At 36.0% G+C, this 18968-nt stretch overlaps 1 protein-coding gene across 1 annotated transcript in view; it reads left to right on the forward strand.

Moving 5' to 3' along the window:
• Positions 1-18968, forward strand: part of ZBBX (zinc finger B-box domain containing) — a 133883-nt gene that overhangs the window by 60295 nt on the left and 54620 nt on the right. The window contains exon 7 of the mRNA XM_049775576.1: positions 14070-14228. Within this exon, the coding sequence (XP_049631533.1) occupies positions 14070-14228 (159 nt within the window). The remainder of the gene's footprint in view (positions 1-14069; positions 14229-18968) is intronic.

An 18968-nucleotide genomic window follows, 5' to 3' on the forward strand; every position in this document is an offset into this window, starting at 1 on the left:
ATTTAACATTTCTCTTTAAACATAACATGAAATATTGATTCCAGGTTAATTATAGTACATACTTATTATCTATTAAAAAGTAAATTGTGGGGCTGTAGAGATAACACAGCAGTAGGGTGTTTGCCTTGCATGCAGAAGGACAATGGTTTGAATCCCAGCATCCTATATGGTCCCCGAGCATGTCAGAGGCAATTTCTTTCATGTCAAGAAAGTATAGTGCTATAGAAATATCTAATTGCTAAACTTGTGTTGTCTATTATATTTTTAGAGGAAACATTAATTTAAAGGCCTTTAAATGATACTGGCTTAAGAAGCAAATGTCAATCACATGAATCTTATATAATCTGTATTTGATTCTTATTTAGTATATAATAAATAGTTTTCTAAGAAACTCATGTATTTATATTACTACAGCAAATTTGATATCTGTTTTTAATAAATATGATGAACATAATAGAATCTAACACATGATTCTTTTGTAAGTCTTATTGAAATTTTCTTTTTTCTTTCTTTTTCTTTGGTTTTTGGGCCACACCCGGCAGTGCTCAGGGGTTACTCCTGGCTGTCTGCTCAGAAATAGCTCCTGGCAGGCGCGGGGGACCATATGGGACACCGGGATTTGAACCAACCACCTTTGGTCCTGGATCGGCTGCTTGCAAGGCAAACGCCGTTGTGCTATCTCTCCGGGCCCAGTCTTATTGAAAATTTTATTACCCTTTAACATATATTTTAATCTTATTTTATAATGCATATATGTAATTTTACACAAAACATTTCCTTCTCTCTCCCCATAATTTGGTAAATGGAAATTCTTCATAACTTTCAAGCAGGCCTGAAGTAATCCTTTTTCATTTTTTTTTTTTGGTGGTTTTTGGGTCACACCCGGCAGTGCTCAGGGGTTACTCCTGGCTCCATGCTCAGAAATTGCTCCTGGCAGGCACGGGGGACCATATGGGACGCTGGGATTCGAACCAATGACCTCTTGCATGAAAGGCAAACGCCTTACCTCCATGCTATCTCTCCAGCCCCCTCATTTTTTAAATTAAAATGCTACATAATGCCTTTGATTAATCATTTATAGATCCATTTTCTTCAACTTAAAAAAATTAAGAGTTAACTCTGATGAAGTCTAAATTTAGAGAAATAAAGCAATCTATACAGATAGATGTTCATAAAAGCACCCTAATTTGTGCTTCAAAGTTATATTTTGGTAATATTAAGGAAGATACAGTAAATAGGGTCAAAGAGATAGCACAGTATATAAGATGCTTGATTTCCATGTATTCTATGTATAAATGTATTCCATTTATTATTTCCAATAAATAAAGATTTATTCTCTTACACCTTTTATAATCCTCCAAGGCCTTCTAGGAGTGATCACTAATTTCAGAGCCAGAAATAAATCCTGAGTACTGCAGTATTTCCCTCAAATAAAACAACAAAAAAGTAAATCTTATTTTTTATTTTTGTTTAATGGATTATGTTAAATTATAAATTTTATATAAAATGTATACATATATACTTAATAGAAATTTAATTGGCAGACTATATCTACCTTTTAGATCCATGATAATTTGAAGAATTTATCTTGGGCAGAGATAATATTCTTTTAGTTATTTATACATTAGTTTGGGTTTTTTTTTTTTCTCTTTCTTTTGTTTTTTGAGTCAAACCCGGCAGTGCTCAGGGGTTACTCCTGGCTCTGTGCTCATAAATCGCTCCTGGAAATTTCAGGGGACCATATGGGGTACCAGAATTTGAACCACTGTCCATCATAGGTTGGCTGCGTGCAAGTCAAACGCCCTACATCTGGTCTATTAGTTCCACCCCACAGCAGTATTTTTATATCTGATTGTTGGGTGCAATTTTGATGGTTGTATTTCATAAAACTTAAGCTAACAATGGTTTATGTTAAATTTTAGGAGTATATTTTCGACTTTGATAAATGAATATGTGTAGCTATATGTATATCACTCCATATACTACTTTGTTCTACTTTCCACCCACTATCATCTATTCAACTCCTTTTTTTTTTCCTTTTTTTTTTTTTTGGTTTTTGGGCCACACCCTGTGACGCTCAGGGGTTACTCCTGGCTATGCGCTCAGAAGTTGCTCCTGGCTTCTTGGGGGACCATATGGGATGCCGGGGGATCGAACCGCGGTCCGTCCTAGGCTAGCGCAGGCAAGGCAGGCACCTTACCTCCAGCGCCACCGCCCGGCCCCCATCTATTCAACTCCTAAACGTGTCCTTTCCTATTGATCCTGCATTCTCTTTAATAAGCATCATTCTATTTTAATATAAGGTTATATTTTACATTTTTGTTTATTTTCTTTTTATGTTTATATATTGTCTTAGTAAAATCTTATGCAATTTGTATCTGTCACTCTGTGAGGGACACAAAATTACACATTTTAACAAAAATGACAATATATCTTTTTAAATAGCTAATAGACTAAGTGTGTGTATATTTTATTTTATTCATCTTTGATGGATTCTTAGTTTGTTTCTGAACCTTGGCTTCATTCTCTTGGTTCTTCTAAAAGTAGAGGTGTATAGCTTCCCTACCCTCCCACTCCCAATTGCTGGAATCCCCAGCAGCCAACATATCCCATATCCATGGCCATATAAACAACATAGCTTCACAGTCTCACAAGGACTTAAATGGCTTTAGACAATAGGCTACTAATACTATCATTATGAAATGTAGTAATAAAATATTTCACTCTAGAGGCCTGTAATGGTTTATTTGTTTTTGTTTTTGGCCACACCCACTGGTGCTTGGGAGTTTCTCCTGACTCTATGCTCAGAAATCACTCCTGGCAGGCTTGGGGAGCATATGAGATGCCAGGAATCGAACCTGGGTCAGATGCATGCAAGGCAAAGGTCCTGTCCACTGTGCCAAATCTCTGGCCTCTCTAGATGCTTTTTTTATTGATACATTTTTGGACAAATCTTTATTACAAAATTAAATTTAGCATGAAAGAAAAAAATTGTTCAGTGTGAATGTGTTTTTCCATAATTATATGATTTAAAAATATATCTTTAAAATTACTGATTTAAAATTTTTAGGGGTGATGTAAATTAGAGGGGAAAACTCAGTTTTATGAAAATTTTATGAAAACATTTTTACAAGTGAAATGAAACTTTTAATAAAACCTAGAGTTCACATACCTTAAGAATGTGGGCAGACAGTATTGCAAATCAGTGTTTAAAAGGAAAAGAGAGAGACAGAGACAAAAAAGAGATTGAGACAGAGACGGATAGAGATAAATAGAGACAGGAACAGAAAGACAGAGTCAGAGAGAAAAGTAAAATGTCTGCCTTAGAGGAGGGCAGGTGAGGGATGAAGGAAAACTGGTAACGTTGGAGGAGGAAAGATGCACTGGTAAAGGGATATGTTTAGACATTGTATGACTGAAACTCAATCATGAACAACTTTGTAATTGTGTATCTCACAATGATTCAGTTAAAGAATTTGATTTTACAAAAAGAATGTGTGCTTTTTTCTCTGTGATATAAATCCCGGTGGATTTTATTTATAACAAATCATTTTTTTAATTTTAGAGTATTAAATCAAATTTGAATCAAATTTTTACCCTTTTTGTTAATTCAATGTTTTATTTATTTATTTATTTATTTTTTGGTTTTTGGGCCACACCCGTTTGACGCTCAGGGGTTACTCCTGGCTATGTGCTCAGAAATCGCCCCTGGCTTGGGGGGACCATATGGGACGCCGGGGGATCGAACCGCGGTCCTTCCTTGGCTAGCGCTTGCAAGGTAGACACCTTACCTCCAGCGCCACCTACCCGGCCCCTAATTCAATGTTTTAAACTAAAGTATGTTATAGTGTTCTAAATTGAGCTTCCTTCCTTCCTTCCTTCCTTCCTTCCTTCCTTCCTTCCTTCCTTCCTTCCTTCCTTCCTTCCTTCCTTCCTTCCTTCCTTCCTTCCTTCCTTCCTTCCTTCCTTCCTTCCTTCCTTCCTCCCTTCCTCCCTGCCTCCGTCCCTCCCTCCCTCCCTCCGTCCTTCCTTCCTTCCTGCCTTCCTTCCTTCCTTCCTTTCTTCCTTCCTTCCTCCCTTCCTCCCTTCCTCCCTCCCTCCCTCCCTCCCTCCCTCCCTCCCTCCCTCCCTCCCTCCCTCCCTCCCTCCCTCCCTCCCTCCCTCCCTCCCTCCTCCCTTCCTTCCTTCCTTCCTTCCTTCCTTCCTTCCTTCCTTCCTTCCTTCCTTCCTTCCTTCCTTCCTTCCTTCCTTCCTTCCTTCCTTCCTTCCTTCCTTCCTTCCTTCCTTCTTTCCTTCCCTTCCTCTTTTTTTTATGGAGAGGTGTTGGCCCACACCCAGCACTTACTCCTAATTCTGCATTTAGGAATCATTCCTGGGTGTGCTTGGTGGAGAATCTTTGGTCTCAGGGATAGAACCTAGGTCATATACAAGTTCTCCCACTTTCTCCAGACCCAAGGGATTAAAGATCTTTATCTTTCCTCATGCTTTTTCAAAATATCTTATCTAGGGAATGCTTGGTTATTGAAACTCTTTAAACTGTCAGTCTTACACTGAATGAAGAGTTTCTGTATATGTGTTTTTTTTAAATATGTGTGCTTGTGTTTGTGTGTGTGCGTGCATGTGCACATGTGGTGCCATACCTGCTGGTGCTCAGATACTCTTCCCTCATCTAATATAAGGGGTTACTCTTGGCAATGTTTAGGGCCATGTGCCACTGCTAATGAATAAAATCAAAGCATACACTCTAGTCCAAAAAGATGATTCTCTGATCTTGCCATTATTTTCCTGTAAGGGATCATAAGTTGCTAAAATTTTGACTTTAATTGTGAGATGGCTGGTCCCCATTTTTCTTAACATAAAAATGTACTGGAAGGGGCCGGTGAGGTAGCGCTAGAGGTAAGGTGTCTGCCTTGCAAGGGCTAGCCAAGGAAGGACCGAGGTTCGATCCCCTGGGTCTCATATGGTCCCCCCAAGCCAGGGGCAATTTCTGAGCACTTAGTCAGGAGTAACCCCTGAGCACCAAACGGGTGTGGCCGAAAACAAAATGTACTGGAAAAGAACAACTCTAAAACCCAACAAAACTATAAGATAAACTGATAGTAGTTTCTTCTTTATCAGCTATCTCTTAGGTCAACAGATAAAAGAAATAGAGCTTGTAAAAAGTGTAGATGGTGAAATGTTTTCTAAAAAGCTACTCCCATATATGTATAAATCTGTACATCCATTTACCAAAAGATAATATATATGGTTATAAAGAAATTTCAAGTCTTTCAAATTACTAAACAAAATACTAGGTATTAAAATTCCATTAGTACATAATTTGAACCTCTTAAAGTAGTTTCATAGTTAAAGTCATGCATATTCCAAACCAATAAAACAATTTATTTATAATTTCAAACAATGAATCCATTATTTCCATTGAGTAGTTCCCTATTACATTTTGTGTTTCTGTGCATTCTCTAATCTATCTCTATTTATACATATCTGCTGCCTTTTCTCTATATATAAATTTCCCTAGAACATACAAATAAAATAATAAATTTATTTTTTAGTTTATAAAATTTTGGTAGTTTGCAATACATGACTTCTAAGTTACAATACATTTCTAAGTAAAAATCTATTACTGAACAAAGAAAATAGATGATTACTAACATGAAAAGGGAAATTTCAGCAACTTTTTCTGTGTCACACCTGGTGATGAACAGGGGTCTACTCCTGGCTCTTCACTCAAGAAGTGATGCTCAGGAGATTAAATAGTAAATAAATAATAAATTGTAAATAGAAGACTAAATAATGCTGGTGATCAAAATGTGTCAGATTATGAAGGCAAGTGTTTTATGCGCTGTACTACCTTTTTGGCCTCTTCAGCATATTTTCACCCAAAAAACATTGAAAGTAAAATTTTGTTTTAAACTGTGTCTGAAGTTCTTTAATCTGGAACTTTTGAATCACATAAATAGGAATGACTATGTCAATATTGCCATTAGTGTTGCTGGAATTTTGAATCATGGTGGTAGAGTTTTAAAGCACTAACACTACCATTAATTAATACCATCTTTTTCTAACTTAACTAAAACTTTTACTTTTGGAGCTTAACTTCTGGAAGTTGCCATGTATTCCAAAATGTTATAAAGTATCAACTCTCTTTACTTTTATTAATAATACATTGTTAGAGTGATGCATTTTTTCCATATAATTTGAAGGATAATATTACTGTAGGGGACACATTTTCAAGTGAGAACATAGAATGGAGATGAAATGATTCCTGCCATCACAAAGCATTGCCAAGAATATGTGGGAATGTGGTAATCATGGCAGTAAATCACATTATTTGTGGCTATTTTAAGCTTTTTATTCTATAGTAATATATATATGAGTTACTATGTTCCCTTACATTGTTTGCTTTTATTTTAAACAATTTTAAAATGTAAGAGATGCTCAATCATTATAATCCTTATCTGTTTTCATATTTGATTACAAACTATTAATGTATATTGAACTGTTCAAGTTTAGATAACAGACAGAAATTTATGTGTATGTTCTGGTTTATAATTTGACAGTATATAACTGGTAAATATCATGCAGTTTGATGCTACTGAATTTTCATTTCCTATTGTTTCCATAACTTGAAAGGATCATTTTTATCTTATTAAGCAAATTAAATGTGTTGTGTTGTATATTTTATATTAAAGGGTCCATGTTGCATGCCAAAATGTTTAGAATGAAGTGTTCCTTGAACATTGATATTCAAAAATTAAAGAAAACACTGTCTGACATTTAAGTTAGTGGTTGAGGCTGAAGAGATACTACATCCAGTGTGTATGCCATTGGCCTTTCATGTTGCCAATATATGTTCTATTCCTGTCACCTGAAGTATCAGGTGGTTTCCTGAGTGCCAGGGCATTTTTAGGGGGGCTCAGTCCACCAGATGTATCCTCAGATTCTTGGCGGGTAGAACTCATTTAACCCCCATGGGATTCCTCAAAAGGCCTGCTGTGGACGCCTTTTTCCCCTGCATGGATGGTTGAGGAATTTCCAAAGAGATGCCTGGCATTACATTTTCAGCCAGTATTTACTATCTCTCCTTTGTATACATCAGGCAAAATAATGGCCTCTATCAAATAATTTGGCTCAGAAATCCCAGCACCACAATTTTATTTGAGAACCCCTTTTCTGGATAATCAGCCTTAAAAGCAAAGACAATATATTTTTTTTCTCTTTTTCAAATATGTCCTTGCAGCTGCATTTTTTGGTAATCAAGGGCATAACCAGAATGCTGATCCTGGCTATTGAATATTGACCCTCCTTTAGAAAAAGGGAAACTCATTTTCGGTGATTTGGCTCCTCCCTTTACTTAACCTTTAAAACAATAGAGTCCAGCCCAGGAAGATCAAGTTTCTAGATATTTCCAACTTCCTCCTAATCCCGATTTTGCATTTGAAGTAAGCTTGCAGGGAATTGCCTTGAGTTGTGACCTTCTCTTTTGTAACCTAGAATTTTTACAGTCTCACCCATATCTTAGGTATTGTTACTGTTGTATTATGCTTTGTAATTATAATTATTCTTTACCTCTGGCTAATTTTACCCCTATTAATTCCCCTGCTCAAAAAATTAAACTTGTTGCACTCTGCCAGAAGATGTGTTAACCCCACATACTCTGTGTGGTTTCATTATTTCATATTTCATATTTGACCATTTGTGTTACCCATTTTTCCCCTCATGAAGGATTACTCCCCCCTAAAGATGCTGAGACGCAAGGCGCCTACAGCATCTGAGCCTCAGAAAGAGTGATCCCTGGTGCAGAGCATAGACAGTGTGTACCTAAAACAAAAAAGAGATGGTGTTACAATTTTTTTTCTGACTTTATATAATTTCAAAAGATATTTTAAATTTAGGTTGTGTCTATGTTTCAATATATCAATAGAAATTCTCTTCAATATTTCTATAAAATTTTCTTCTTGAAGTGTACATTTTTACTTTTTAGAATTTTTCTTAATCCTCAATATCTCCCAGAGTTATTCAGAAGTAATCAAGACCCATAAACCTGCCATCTCCATCAAATGTCAATTATGTTCTCCAATGATAGTTCATATCGCAAATAATTCCCCACTTTATTCCAAAATAAATTACTTATATTTTCAGGATAACAATTATAATATAAGTCATAGAACAAAGTTGTCAGTTTCTATAACATACAAATCTAATGAATTATTGATGAAAGAGTAGAATACGCACAGTAATTTCACCCTAACAATATTGTTTTCTGTTCTATTGCATAGAATTTTTTTTTTGTTATTGTTGTTGTTTTGGGGCCATACCCAGTGACGCTCAGGTGTTATTCCTGGCTCTGAGCTCAGAAACTGCTTCTGGCTTGGGAGACCATATGCGAAGCAGGGAATTGAACCACGTCCGTCCTGGATCAGCCGCATGCAAGGCAAATGCCCTACCACTGCGCTATCGCTCCTGCTCCTATTGCATAGAATTTTGAACATGATCATTTTGGTTACTTGCATCTAATAATTTTATTTGTTTTTATTTTGGGGACAAACTTGACATGCTCAGGGCTTACTCCTGGTTTAGGCACTCAAAAATTACTCCTGTAGATTTTCTGAGGACCATATGAGATGCCAGGGACCACGATGGAACCCAGGACTGCCATATACAAGGCAAGCACTCGATCTACTGTTCTTCACTCAGGCTCCTTTTAACTTTATTTTTATTTTGGGTTTCATTTTTTGTTACTTATTTATTGTTGGTTTGGGCCCTTCTTAAAAGTTCTTAGAGTTGGCTCAGCTACAGTAGGGAGTTTGCCTTGCCCGTGACCGATCTTGGATAAACTTTGGTTTGACCCAAGCCAGGAGCAATTTCTGATCAGATAGCCAGGAATAACACCTGAGCATCACAGGGTGTGGCCCAAAAAGCAAAGCAAAACAAAACAAACAAACAAACAAAAATAAAACCCAACCAGTTATTGGAGTTTACTGTGTTCAAAGGCCACTACTATGGAGCTTGGTGGACCAATTTCAGGTATTATTCTGGTTCACATTACTGTTAAACTCTCTGAATTGACCTAGGTTCCCTTGACTTCAGTTGCTGTTGTCTCATCTGTCTTCCAGAAATCTCTTTATTGGAACTTGTATCTTTACTTGAACTCTTCCCAGGGTGCTCTCAGTCTCTCTCGTGATTTTTCCCTTTGTATTTTCTCTTTGACTCTTGCCACTCCCGCATTTAATTGGGTACTCTCACACTGCTCTTTGATCTCTGTGGTCATGCATATTCTGATCCTGTTCCTTATAGGATTCCCTCCCTATAATGAGTTGTTTTAATACATATTATTTTCACAGGTATCTAAGAATAAACGATATATAAGAAAACTGTAGTATAAATACACAGTGGGCTACTACTGATTGATAAGAAAAAGTGTGAAATCATTCAACTTGCCACTACTTATAAGAAATTAAAGGTAATCATGCTGAAAGATGACAGGAGAGAGACAAATACAGAATAATTTCTCTAATATGTGGGATACAAAGGAGTATAGTAAGGAAACGACTAATGGCCAAATGAGTTAATTTAAAGAACTGAGCTTGACAAAAGAGGGCACAAATGGTGATGGTATGGACTCTTATTTTGTACTTTGGTAGAGAGAAGCAGACACTCTAATAGTGAGTGTGGTGCTGGAATAATGCATTCATGAAAAATAATTAACAATATTTAAGTGATAATACCTTAGGAAAAGCATGAAAATTAAATGATAATAATAATAATAATAAAAGAGGCTGTAGTAAATGCACAGAGGGTTAAGGTGTTGGCTTTGCTCTTGGCTGACTCATGTTGGATCCCGGCATCCCAGATAGTCTCCTGAACCTATCAGGAGCATTCCTGAACTCAGAGCTAGCACCACTTAAAGTACCACAGGGCGTTGTTCAGAAACCAACAAAAGATAATGATAAAATATATCAGCCCAATTTACATTATGCATAGAGTTTGGTCAGAGAGCTATAGAGGAGTAGAGAAGTAGGGCCATTGTTAAGGTGGCAAATGTGGGTGATGGCTGCATGCACCCATGATTTTGGAAGGACGTTTCTTTTTTTTTGGAGTGGATGAAGAAAGCTCTTCGAGACATTAAAGCTGAAGTCATCTTCAAGAATGAAACACCACTGATAAGGAAATGGAAGCAAAGATTAAGCAAATTGAGCTACATAAAATTAAGAAGCTTCTGGACCTGAAAGGAAACAGTGACCAATGACAAATACAGAAATAGAAAATCTATTCGCCCAATCCTATATGATAAGGGCTTAATATCTAAGATATATAATGCACTGGTAGAGCTTAACAAGGAAAAAAAATCTAACCTAATGCAAAAATGGGAGAAGAGAGGAACAGAAACTTCCTCAAAGAAGAAATACAGATGGCCAAAAGGCACATAAAAATTGTTACACATCATTAATCCCCAGGGAGATTCAAATCTGTGGCCTTTTTTTTTTAATCCTACAAATGTGTGTGATCATCTTATGTCTATCCCTCCCTCTGATACTCCTTTGCTGGGAATCAAATCCAAGACCTGACAAATGTAAAGTATGTATCTACCATTTGAGTCATAATCCATATTATACTTTCCTATTTATTTTACCTACATAATCACCTTAAATTCCATTTATTTTCTACCTAAGGTCACAATTTCATTTGAACATTATTTCACTGCATATATAAACTGCAACTTCGTTTTTCTAGCATCTGTCAGTGAACAATTAGGTTGATTCCATAACTTGGCTGTTGTGAATAATGTAGTAATAAACATTGGTTTGCAAGTGCTTTTTCAAATTTCTGTTTTTATGATTTTAGGATAAATGCCCAGAAGTGTTGTACTCTATCACAGGCTATTTCTACTTTTTAAAGGATTCTCTAACATTTTCTATAAAGGCTATGTTAGTTTACTTTCCCACCTACTGTATACCAGATTTCCTTCCTCTCTACATCCCTACCAAGACTTGTGATTTTTTAATGTTTTTGATATGACATTCTAGCAGTGTGAGGTGATATTATGGTTTTGGTGATAACGTTGAACACATTTTTAATGTATCTTTAGGTTACTTGATTATCTATCTTCTTTTAAGTAGTATTTATAGAAATATTCTGTTAATTAAAAAAAAGAAATTTGCTTTCTTATGAGTTGCATGAATCCACATTTTCACATATAAATTCTAAATAAAATATTATAAAATGTTACATGGAGAATTATTTTGTGGTCAAACAAACAGCTTTAAATTGGTAATCTGACTTTCATATTATTGAATAATATTTGCTAAGCTAATGCTTTACTGTATCTATGCAGAAAAATAAATTCAACTACAATTATATAGTTATTTATTTTTAATTAAGCTGTATATATTTTTGTAAAGATTTATAATTGAGTAGCAATATATTGTATATATTAAAATTTTTATATGTAAAGTATTTTATATTCTATATTAAGTTTAAAATTAAAGCCTGATAGTATCTAAACTTCACCAAAGTACTCCCTTATACATGATTTTCCTTATTTATAATTAATGCTAACATAAGCATACTATTCTTATAATTTTTGGATAATTACCCAGGTGTGAGAAACTGGATCATATGCAATTTCAATTTTGAAGTTTTAACAAATTAGCTTTTATGATAGCTATATAACTTCGGTCCTACCAATCATCTCTATTAAGTGTTTTGTAATTTTCACTTTCAGATTATTCCATTAAAATTTTGACTTTTATTTCTTTTTATTTTTAATTTTTAATTATTTCTGTTGGAAATAAAATCCCCAGTATCATCAGAGTTATAAGGTTTTCCTTTTGGTTTGTAGCCATATTTACTTGTTTGGTCATTATGCTAATACAGTTTTAAGATTCTGGCTTCCATTGAGAATGAAGTATACAACAAAACCATCCATGCTCTCTAATCAATAGCAAAATTGGGAAGGGCAATAAAAGATAGGAACAGCCTCATAAAAAGAAGACATAAACTTTTATGTTCTTCACTAAAATCAGTAATTTTTTTAAAGTAAATACTTCTGAATTTGTTATTTTCTTTTTCATTTACTTACAGAATTCTGAAATAAATGTTAACAATTTTCTTTGGGGTTGGAAACATATTAGAGTGGGGTAGGGTCCTTACCTTGCATGTGTCTGAACCAGGTTCAATCACCAACACCACTTATGTTTCCTCAAGCACTACCAGGAGTGATCCTTAAGCATAGAGTAATGAGTAAGTAAGTAATATGTGTCCAAAATTAAATAAATAAAACAAAACAAAACCGAAATAAATTATTTAATATTTCTTCTATTAGAATAGAATTATTTATTCACTGTTTCATTATATCATAGAAAATTCCTTCTTTGTCTATATAATTTTCTATTAATTTAATGTTATCATAGTTGAATTACTTGTCTCTTCCTTTGGACAAGAATACAGTGAGGTCTACACAAAGTGGTAACACTCATTTGGATGTGCTACATTATGACATTTCTAGTTGTATATTCATCATAACAGTTCTTCAAGTTCTGCTTTTTTAAAAATTATTTGTCTTCCCATGCTATTATTAATAATGCCATAGATGTTGACTGTGTTAACACTTCATTTGTTGGATTGTTTTGAGGTATTAGGAAAGAATTCTCAAATATAATTTTTAGTCAATCTTGCCTCAGTAATTCAGTTAAATTTGCTTCAACCAACATTTCTCAAGTACTTATCTAGTGTCAAGCAATGTTCTAGTTTCATTGTGTGAAGGGCAGCATTGCAGAAGGCAAATTGAAAGAAGGTGATATGAAAAAATAATGTAGAATAATGTATCGTTGCCCCTCTCAAGGAGTTTAGAATCCCCAAAGGGAAGACAAATGTGTTTAATCAAATGTGACTACAACTGACTGATAACTGTCCTGACACATAGTTCTTAAATCCTAATGTGCATAAAAATAAAAACGTCAGACTTCAGATTCCAATTTATTGAGGTTTTCAGTGGGAGCTGAGATTTTATGTTTTTAGGAAAGTTCTGGGATTGTATTTGAGGAACAAATTTTCAATATAGGTGATAATAGCAATATGAATCTTGTTATTAAATATTTTGTTTTTACAAACTTGTCAAAGTTTTCACCTCCCATTAAGTATGTTATGTAGGATATGAAGTTTAAGAACAACCCACATATTATCCTGTCTTTTGTTTGCTATTGCTTGGTTATTTGAATTCTCTTTTGTGGTGAGACCTCTCAAGCATTGCTGAGGAAGTCCCTGCAATAATTGGCTACAGAACCAATTGGTTTGATTTTAGGACCTAGAAATGTGATGCTAGTGGTGGGCACCAGGACATCCATGTTGTGTTTGGGAATATTCAATGTTTGGGGATCATGAGGTGCCAATAATTACAGTTGGGATCTTGACCAAGCATGGTGTGTACACCTGGCTCTTAAGTAATATTTTTTGTTTGTTTTTGATTTTTGGGCCACACCCAGTGACACTCAGGGGTTACTCCTGGCTATGAACTCAGAAATTGCTCCTAGCTTAAGGGACCATATGGGATGCTAGGAATTGAACCCAGTTCAGTCCTGGGTCAGCCGCGTGCAAGGCAAATGCCCTACCACAGGGCTATTGCTTTGGCTCCTCTTAAGTAATCTTTTAGGTCACTTGAATTATCTAAGGGGTTTTCTAAGGAGTTGAAGCAATATTATATAAGGTAGGGGTGTTTGCCTTGTACAAGATTGGCCTGAGATCAATTCCTAATATCCGATATAGTACCATGAGTACCACCAGGAGTGATCTTGAAGGGAAGAGCACTGCCAGGTGTGGCCCCCAATCAAAAATATAAAAATAAAGTCTAGAATTTTTCTCCTCCCTTTTTCAAAATTCTAATTGGCAGGATTAACATCATTAAAATGGCAATACTCCCCAAAGCACTGTACAGATTTAATGCGATCCCCCTAAAGATACCCATGACATTCTTCAATTTATATATTTAAATCTTAAGTAATTATATTAAAATTTAGAATTAATTGAATAATAAAAATATTACTTAATATATTTTGTTTCTTTTTTACTAGAAAAAACCTCAGATATCACCCACTATACTAGATGTTGCCCATCAGTTCATTAAGGAAGTTACTCCAAATGAAAAACACGAAGAGCATCATTTTACTGAGGAGATTTGCAAAAATCAGCCTAAACCTAAATCTGTTCTTTTGCAAGATAACAGCTCTGAGGTAAGCAAAAGAAAAACAATAAACTATTTCACACATAGTTTTAGAGGTTTCCATTCATATACTTAACTGGAACTTTATACTTTTACAAATTATCTTACTACATTGTTGGTTATTTCTTCTTAGTAGTCACTCACTTAGTAGTCACTCTCATACTTACAATAAAATTTTAAGGACAATATTGCTGTGAGTACAAATAACTATTTTCATGCTTCATACCTTGATAATATTATTTTTATATGTCCATCAAGGCCAGATATAAATTAGTATTTAGAAGAGAGTAAAAAATTTATGCAATTTAGATTAGCTAGAATTTTATTCTGGATCTCAGGGACTCCATGATTCTTATATTTTTTCTGTTATCAATGATTTCTATTTTTGTCTGCTCGTATCCTGTGAGGATTTTTTTCCATTATTTGTTTTAAGACCCTTTTTCAATCTCTTTTCTTCTTTTGTATGAAGTTGTTATAAATATCTTCTTCCAGTTCACTGATTCTGTCCTCAGCCACTGTTTCTGTTGAAGAGACTTTTCAGTGAGATTTTCATTTCACCTATCAGGTTTTTTAATCCTTTTATATCAGTTTAGACATTTCTTATTTCTACTTTCATATCCTCTTGTTCTTATTTGTGTTTTTTTTTTGTTTATTTCATGCTTTCTTTGGGTTCTACTAAGATCCTCAATAATTCTTTTATAAACTTCTTATCTGAGAAGCTAAATAGGTGTTTGGAAATTTGGGAGTCATCAGAGATACCATCTTCATTCTCTAGGCATGGGAGTGGCCAGCATTTTTTTCCTCATGCTTATAGTATGGTGTTTTCTACATAGTGTTCTGGGGTTCACTGTTCTTAGGAGAACTGTGTGGCTTGGGCAGTGTCACTCACCTCTGTTGATGTGCATGTCACTGGCAGGGGAGGATGTGCGGCTCTTTGTGCAATGTGTTTTAGGCACACATCAGATTTTTCTCCTTACAACCTTCAATAGATTAACAATGGTATTTGAGGGAACACGGTTCTATGATTGATAATGCTGTAGGTGCCACTTTATGTAACCCAACTCAGGACGAAAGGGTCTGGACCAGGTTGTTCTTCGGGGAAGTAATAAACCAATACATGCATATAATAGAATGCATAGATGGGTAGACTTTGGCTTAGTGATCTTCACTAACTAGGGTTTCAGAGAGGCTAGAAATACAAAATCTTGTCAACTGCTTTAGGTGACAGACGATTTGACAGTTATGTAAAACAGGATTTATATAAAAATTTGGCAGTTACCATATTCCAATTAAATACTGATCTCACAGTTTTCTAGCTAAATTTTATTTTTATGTGTATATTATTATAACATGATTTAATAGGGAGAAATAAAATCTCCAATTGTCAGATATGCAGCAATTTATTTATATGCCTTATTTATATGCCTCTTTCCTTTACTTTGTACTTACAGTATTGTGAATGACTTGTTTAAAAACATATAGCTATTTATTTGGTGACAGAATCATGCTTGAACTTTGCTCTATTGAAATTTAAACACATGCTTAAAGAACAGACAAATGTATGTTCTATGTTAATATTATGCCATTTCAATCAAAGACCTGTTGAAAATATGCTTGATTAGTCTGGCAATGCTGATGTATTTGTGTGCATTTTTCATCACTGAAAACTCATCAAGGGTGTTTGTGAAAAATCACTAAATGAGGTACAGTTGTCAGAAGATAGTACAGGAGGTAAGGCACTTAGCCTTGCACTATGGCTGACTTTTGATAGATTTCCAGAACAGCCTATCATTCCTGAATACTACTGGATGTCACTCCTGATCACAGAACCCTGGATATACACTGAGTATTGCATAACCAAAACACAATAATAAAAAGTAGGCATTAAGACATGATTCTCAGAGATTATCCTAAATATTTTATGTATTGTTTTCTTTATTATTTTTTGTATAAAAAGTAGTGATTAAGAAACATTTTATAATTTTCTAAAGTATAATTAATAATGGAACTTAGATTTGAAATCAGATTTATTTAATCTGAAATTACATAATTTCAACCTCTCCTTAGAAACCTCTTCTTATCAGGGCCAGAGCAATAGTACAAAAGGTAGGCTGCTTGTCTTACGTATGGCCAACCCTTTTTCTTTTTTCTTTTTTTTTTGGTTTTTGGGTCACACCCGGCAGTGTTCAGGGGTTATTCCTGGCTCCAGGCTCAGAAATTGATCCTGGCAGGCATGGGGGACCATATGGAGCACCAGGATTTGAACCGATGACCTCTTGCATGAAAGGCAAATGCCTTACCTCCATGCTATCTCTCCGGCCCTACCATTTTTCAATCCCTAGCATCCCAGACTTTTTCTTGAGTGAAAAGCTGCAGTTACTCTGAGAATTTCTAGGTATAGGTCAAACCTAAAGATAAATAGATAACAGAATTTCATATTAAACCAGCATGTATATAATTCATCTAATTAATAATAATTATAAAAGAAGGATGTATTTCACTATCAATAATATTGTTTGATCCTTTGTATGCCTAATCTAATAATTACAATGCCTTATAATATACTTTATTATTATCCTGTTTACAAATGAGGAAGGCAAAGAACATAATATCATGCAGGAGTTTTAACTTAGAATCAACTGAATTATGCTTTAAAGAGATGTTAAAATGATGTTCATTGTAATATCAATTCCCATATTGTGAAATCTCCCCATGCATCATATTTCCAACCCCAATTGGATGGGTCTGAAAAAGCATTCTAGCTACAAAGAATTAATAAATGAAGCCAGTCAGGAAAAACTCATAGAGTCAGTTTGCTTCTCACTTTATGGTCTCTCTGTGTGCCAAAGCCTGATGGAAATTTTTTATTTACCTAGTAGAAATTTAACCAGGGCAGAGGAAGACCAATTGAGAGACAAAAGTGCTTTTCTCAGGGAGGGACTACAGAGCATGAAAACTGGCAAGGCTTTGCAAAAGCCGGCTCCCTGTGTGTGACACCAGGCGGGGAAAATCCGCGAAAGTACACCGGCCCAGTGGGGCCCAACTGTGAAAAACTGTGAGTTTGACCTGTCTATGTCTGTCTACTGTCCTCTTGCGTGAAACTCTTGCGAGTGGGGCAAAAAAAGGCTCCAGAAACATCGCTCGCCTAGACGCCATTTTCAGGGAGGGACTACAGAGAATGAAAACCGGCAAGGCTTTGCAAAAGTCGGGTCCCTGTGTGTGACACCAGGTGGGAAAAATCCGCGAAAGTACACTGGCCCAGTGGGGCCCAACTGTGAAAAACTGTGAGTGTAACCTGTCTATGTATGTCTACTGTCCTCTTGCGTGAAACTCTTGCGAGTGGGGCAAAAAGAGGCTCCAGAAACCTCGCTCGCCCAGACGCCATTTTCAGGGAGGGACTACAGAGCATGAAAACTGGCAAGGCTTTGCAAAAGCCGGGTCCCTGTGTGTGACACCAGGCGGGGAAAATCCGCAAAAGTACACTGGCCCAGTGGGGCCCAACTGTGAAAAACTGTGAGTGTGACCTGTCTAGGTCTGTCTACTGTCCTCTTGCGTGAAACTCTTGCGAGTGGGGCAAAAAGAGGCTCCAGCGGAGCATGGCCACTCCACTTTGCTACGCGGCCGTGCACTCTTTTTAAGGAAAGAACACCATTGCAACAAGAAAGAAAAATCACACTAAGAATGGTGCTATATCACAGAAGCAAACATTTCTTTCCAGACTGTCTTGTCTGTTGAATGTTCGGGCCTAAGATTTGACCCAGTGTGAGGCTTCATCCACGGAGGACTCCCCTCCCTTCGAGGCAAGTCAGCCCATCCAGAAAGGGAGGAGCCAGAGGAGTGTGCTGCCTGCATCATATAGACAATGAATACCACTACAACACGTAGAAAAACCCACAATACAAGTGTGACAATGGGGAAACAATGCAGGCCAGCATCAGACATAGAGAATGAAGATGACAATTCTGAGGACCAGATAATGACCAACCAACTGATCAACCTCTCAGATAAGGACTTTAGACTAGCAATATGGAAGATGCTCAACGATCTCCAAGAAACCATGGATCGAGTTGAACAGAACACTAATAAGAACCAAGGAAATATGAAGACAGAAATCACAAAACTCCAAACTGAAATAACATGTCAACTAACAGGACTGAAAAAGTCAGTAAATGAAGTGAATGACAAATTGGATAAGCTCTGGGACAGGGTATCAGAAGCTGAGAATAGACTTGGTGCTGTGGAAGATGAGATACATAACAATTCCATACAGCAGGAGAGATTGGACAAAAAACTTAAAGCAAATGAGCAGACAATGGAAAAATTAGTCAAAGAATGGGAACAGATGAAAATAGAAGTCTATGATAAGATCAACAGAAACAACTTAAGAATAATTGGAGTCACAGAGACCCAGGAAGAAAATTTCCAGGAAGAATCAATGGTCAAGAACATCATTAAAGAGAAACTTCCAGAGCTAAAGAATATATGTGATCAAATCCTGCATGCCCGAAGAGTACCAACCAAAACAGACCCCAGAAAAACCACCCCAAGACACATCCTAGTCACAATGACAAATCCCACAGATAGAGACAGAATTCTGAAAACAGCAAGATCAAAAGGGGAAATCACGTTCAAGCAAGCTTCCCTGAGATTTACAGCAGACCTGTCACCAGAAACACTCAATGCCAGAAAGCAGTGGTGGGATATTGTGACAAGACTGAATGAAATGAATGCTTCACCCAGAATACTATAC

Source organism: Suncus etruscus, chromosome 6 (assembly GCF_024139225.1).
Source record: "Suncus etruscus isolate mSunEtr1 chromosome 6, mSunEtr1.pri.cur, whole genome shotgun sequence".
In the NCBI taxonomy this organism is placed as follows: Eukaryota; Metazoa; Chordata; class Mammalia; order Eulipotyphla; family Soricidae; genus Suncus; species Suncus etruscus.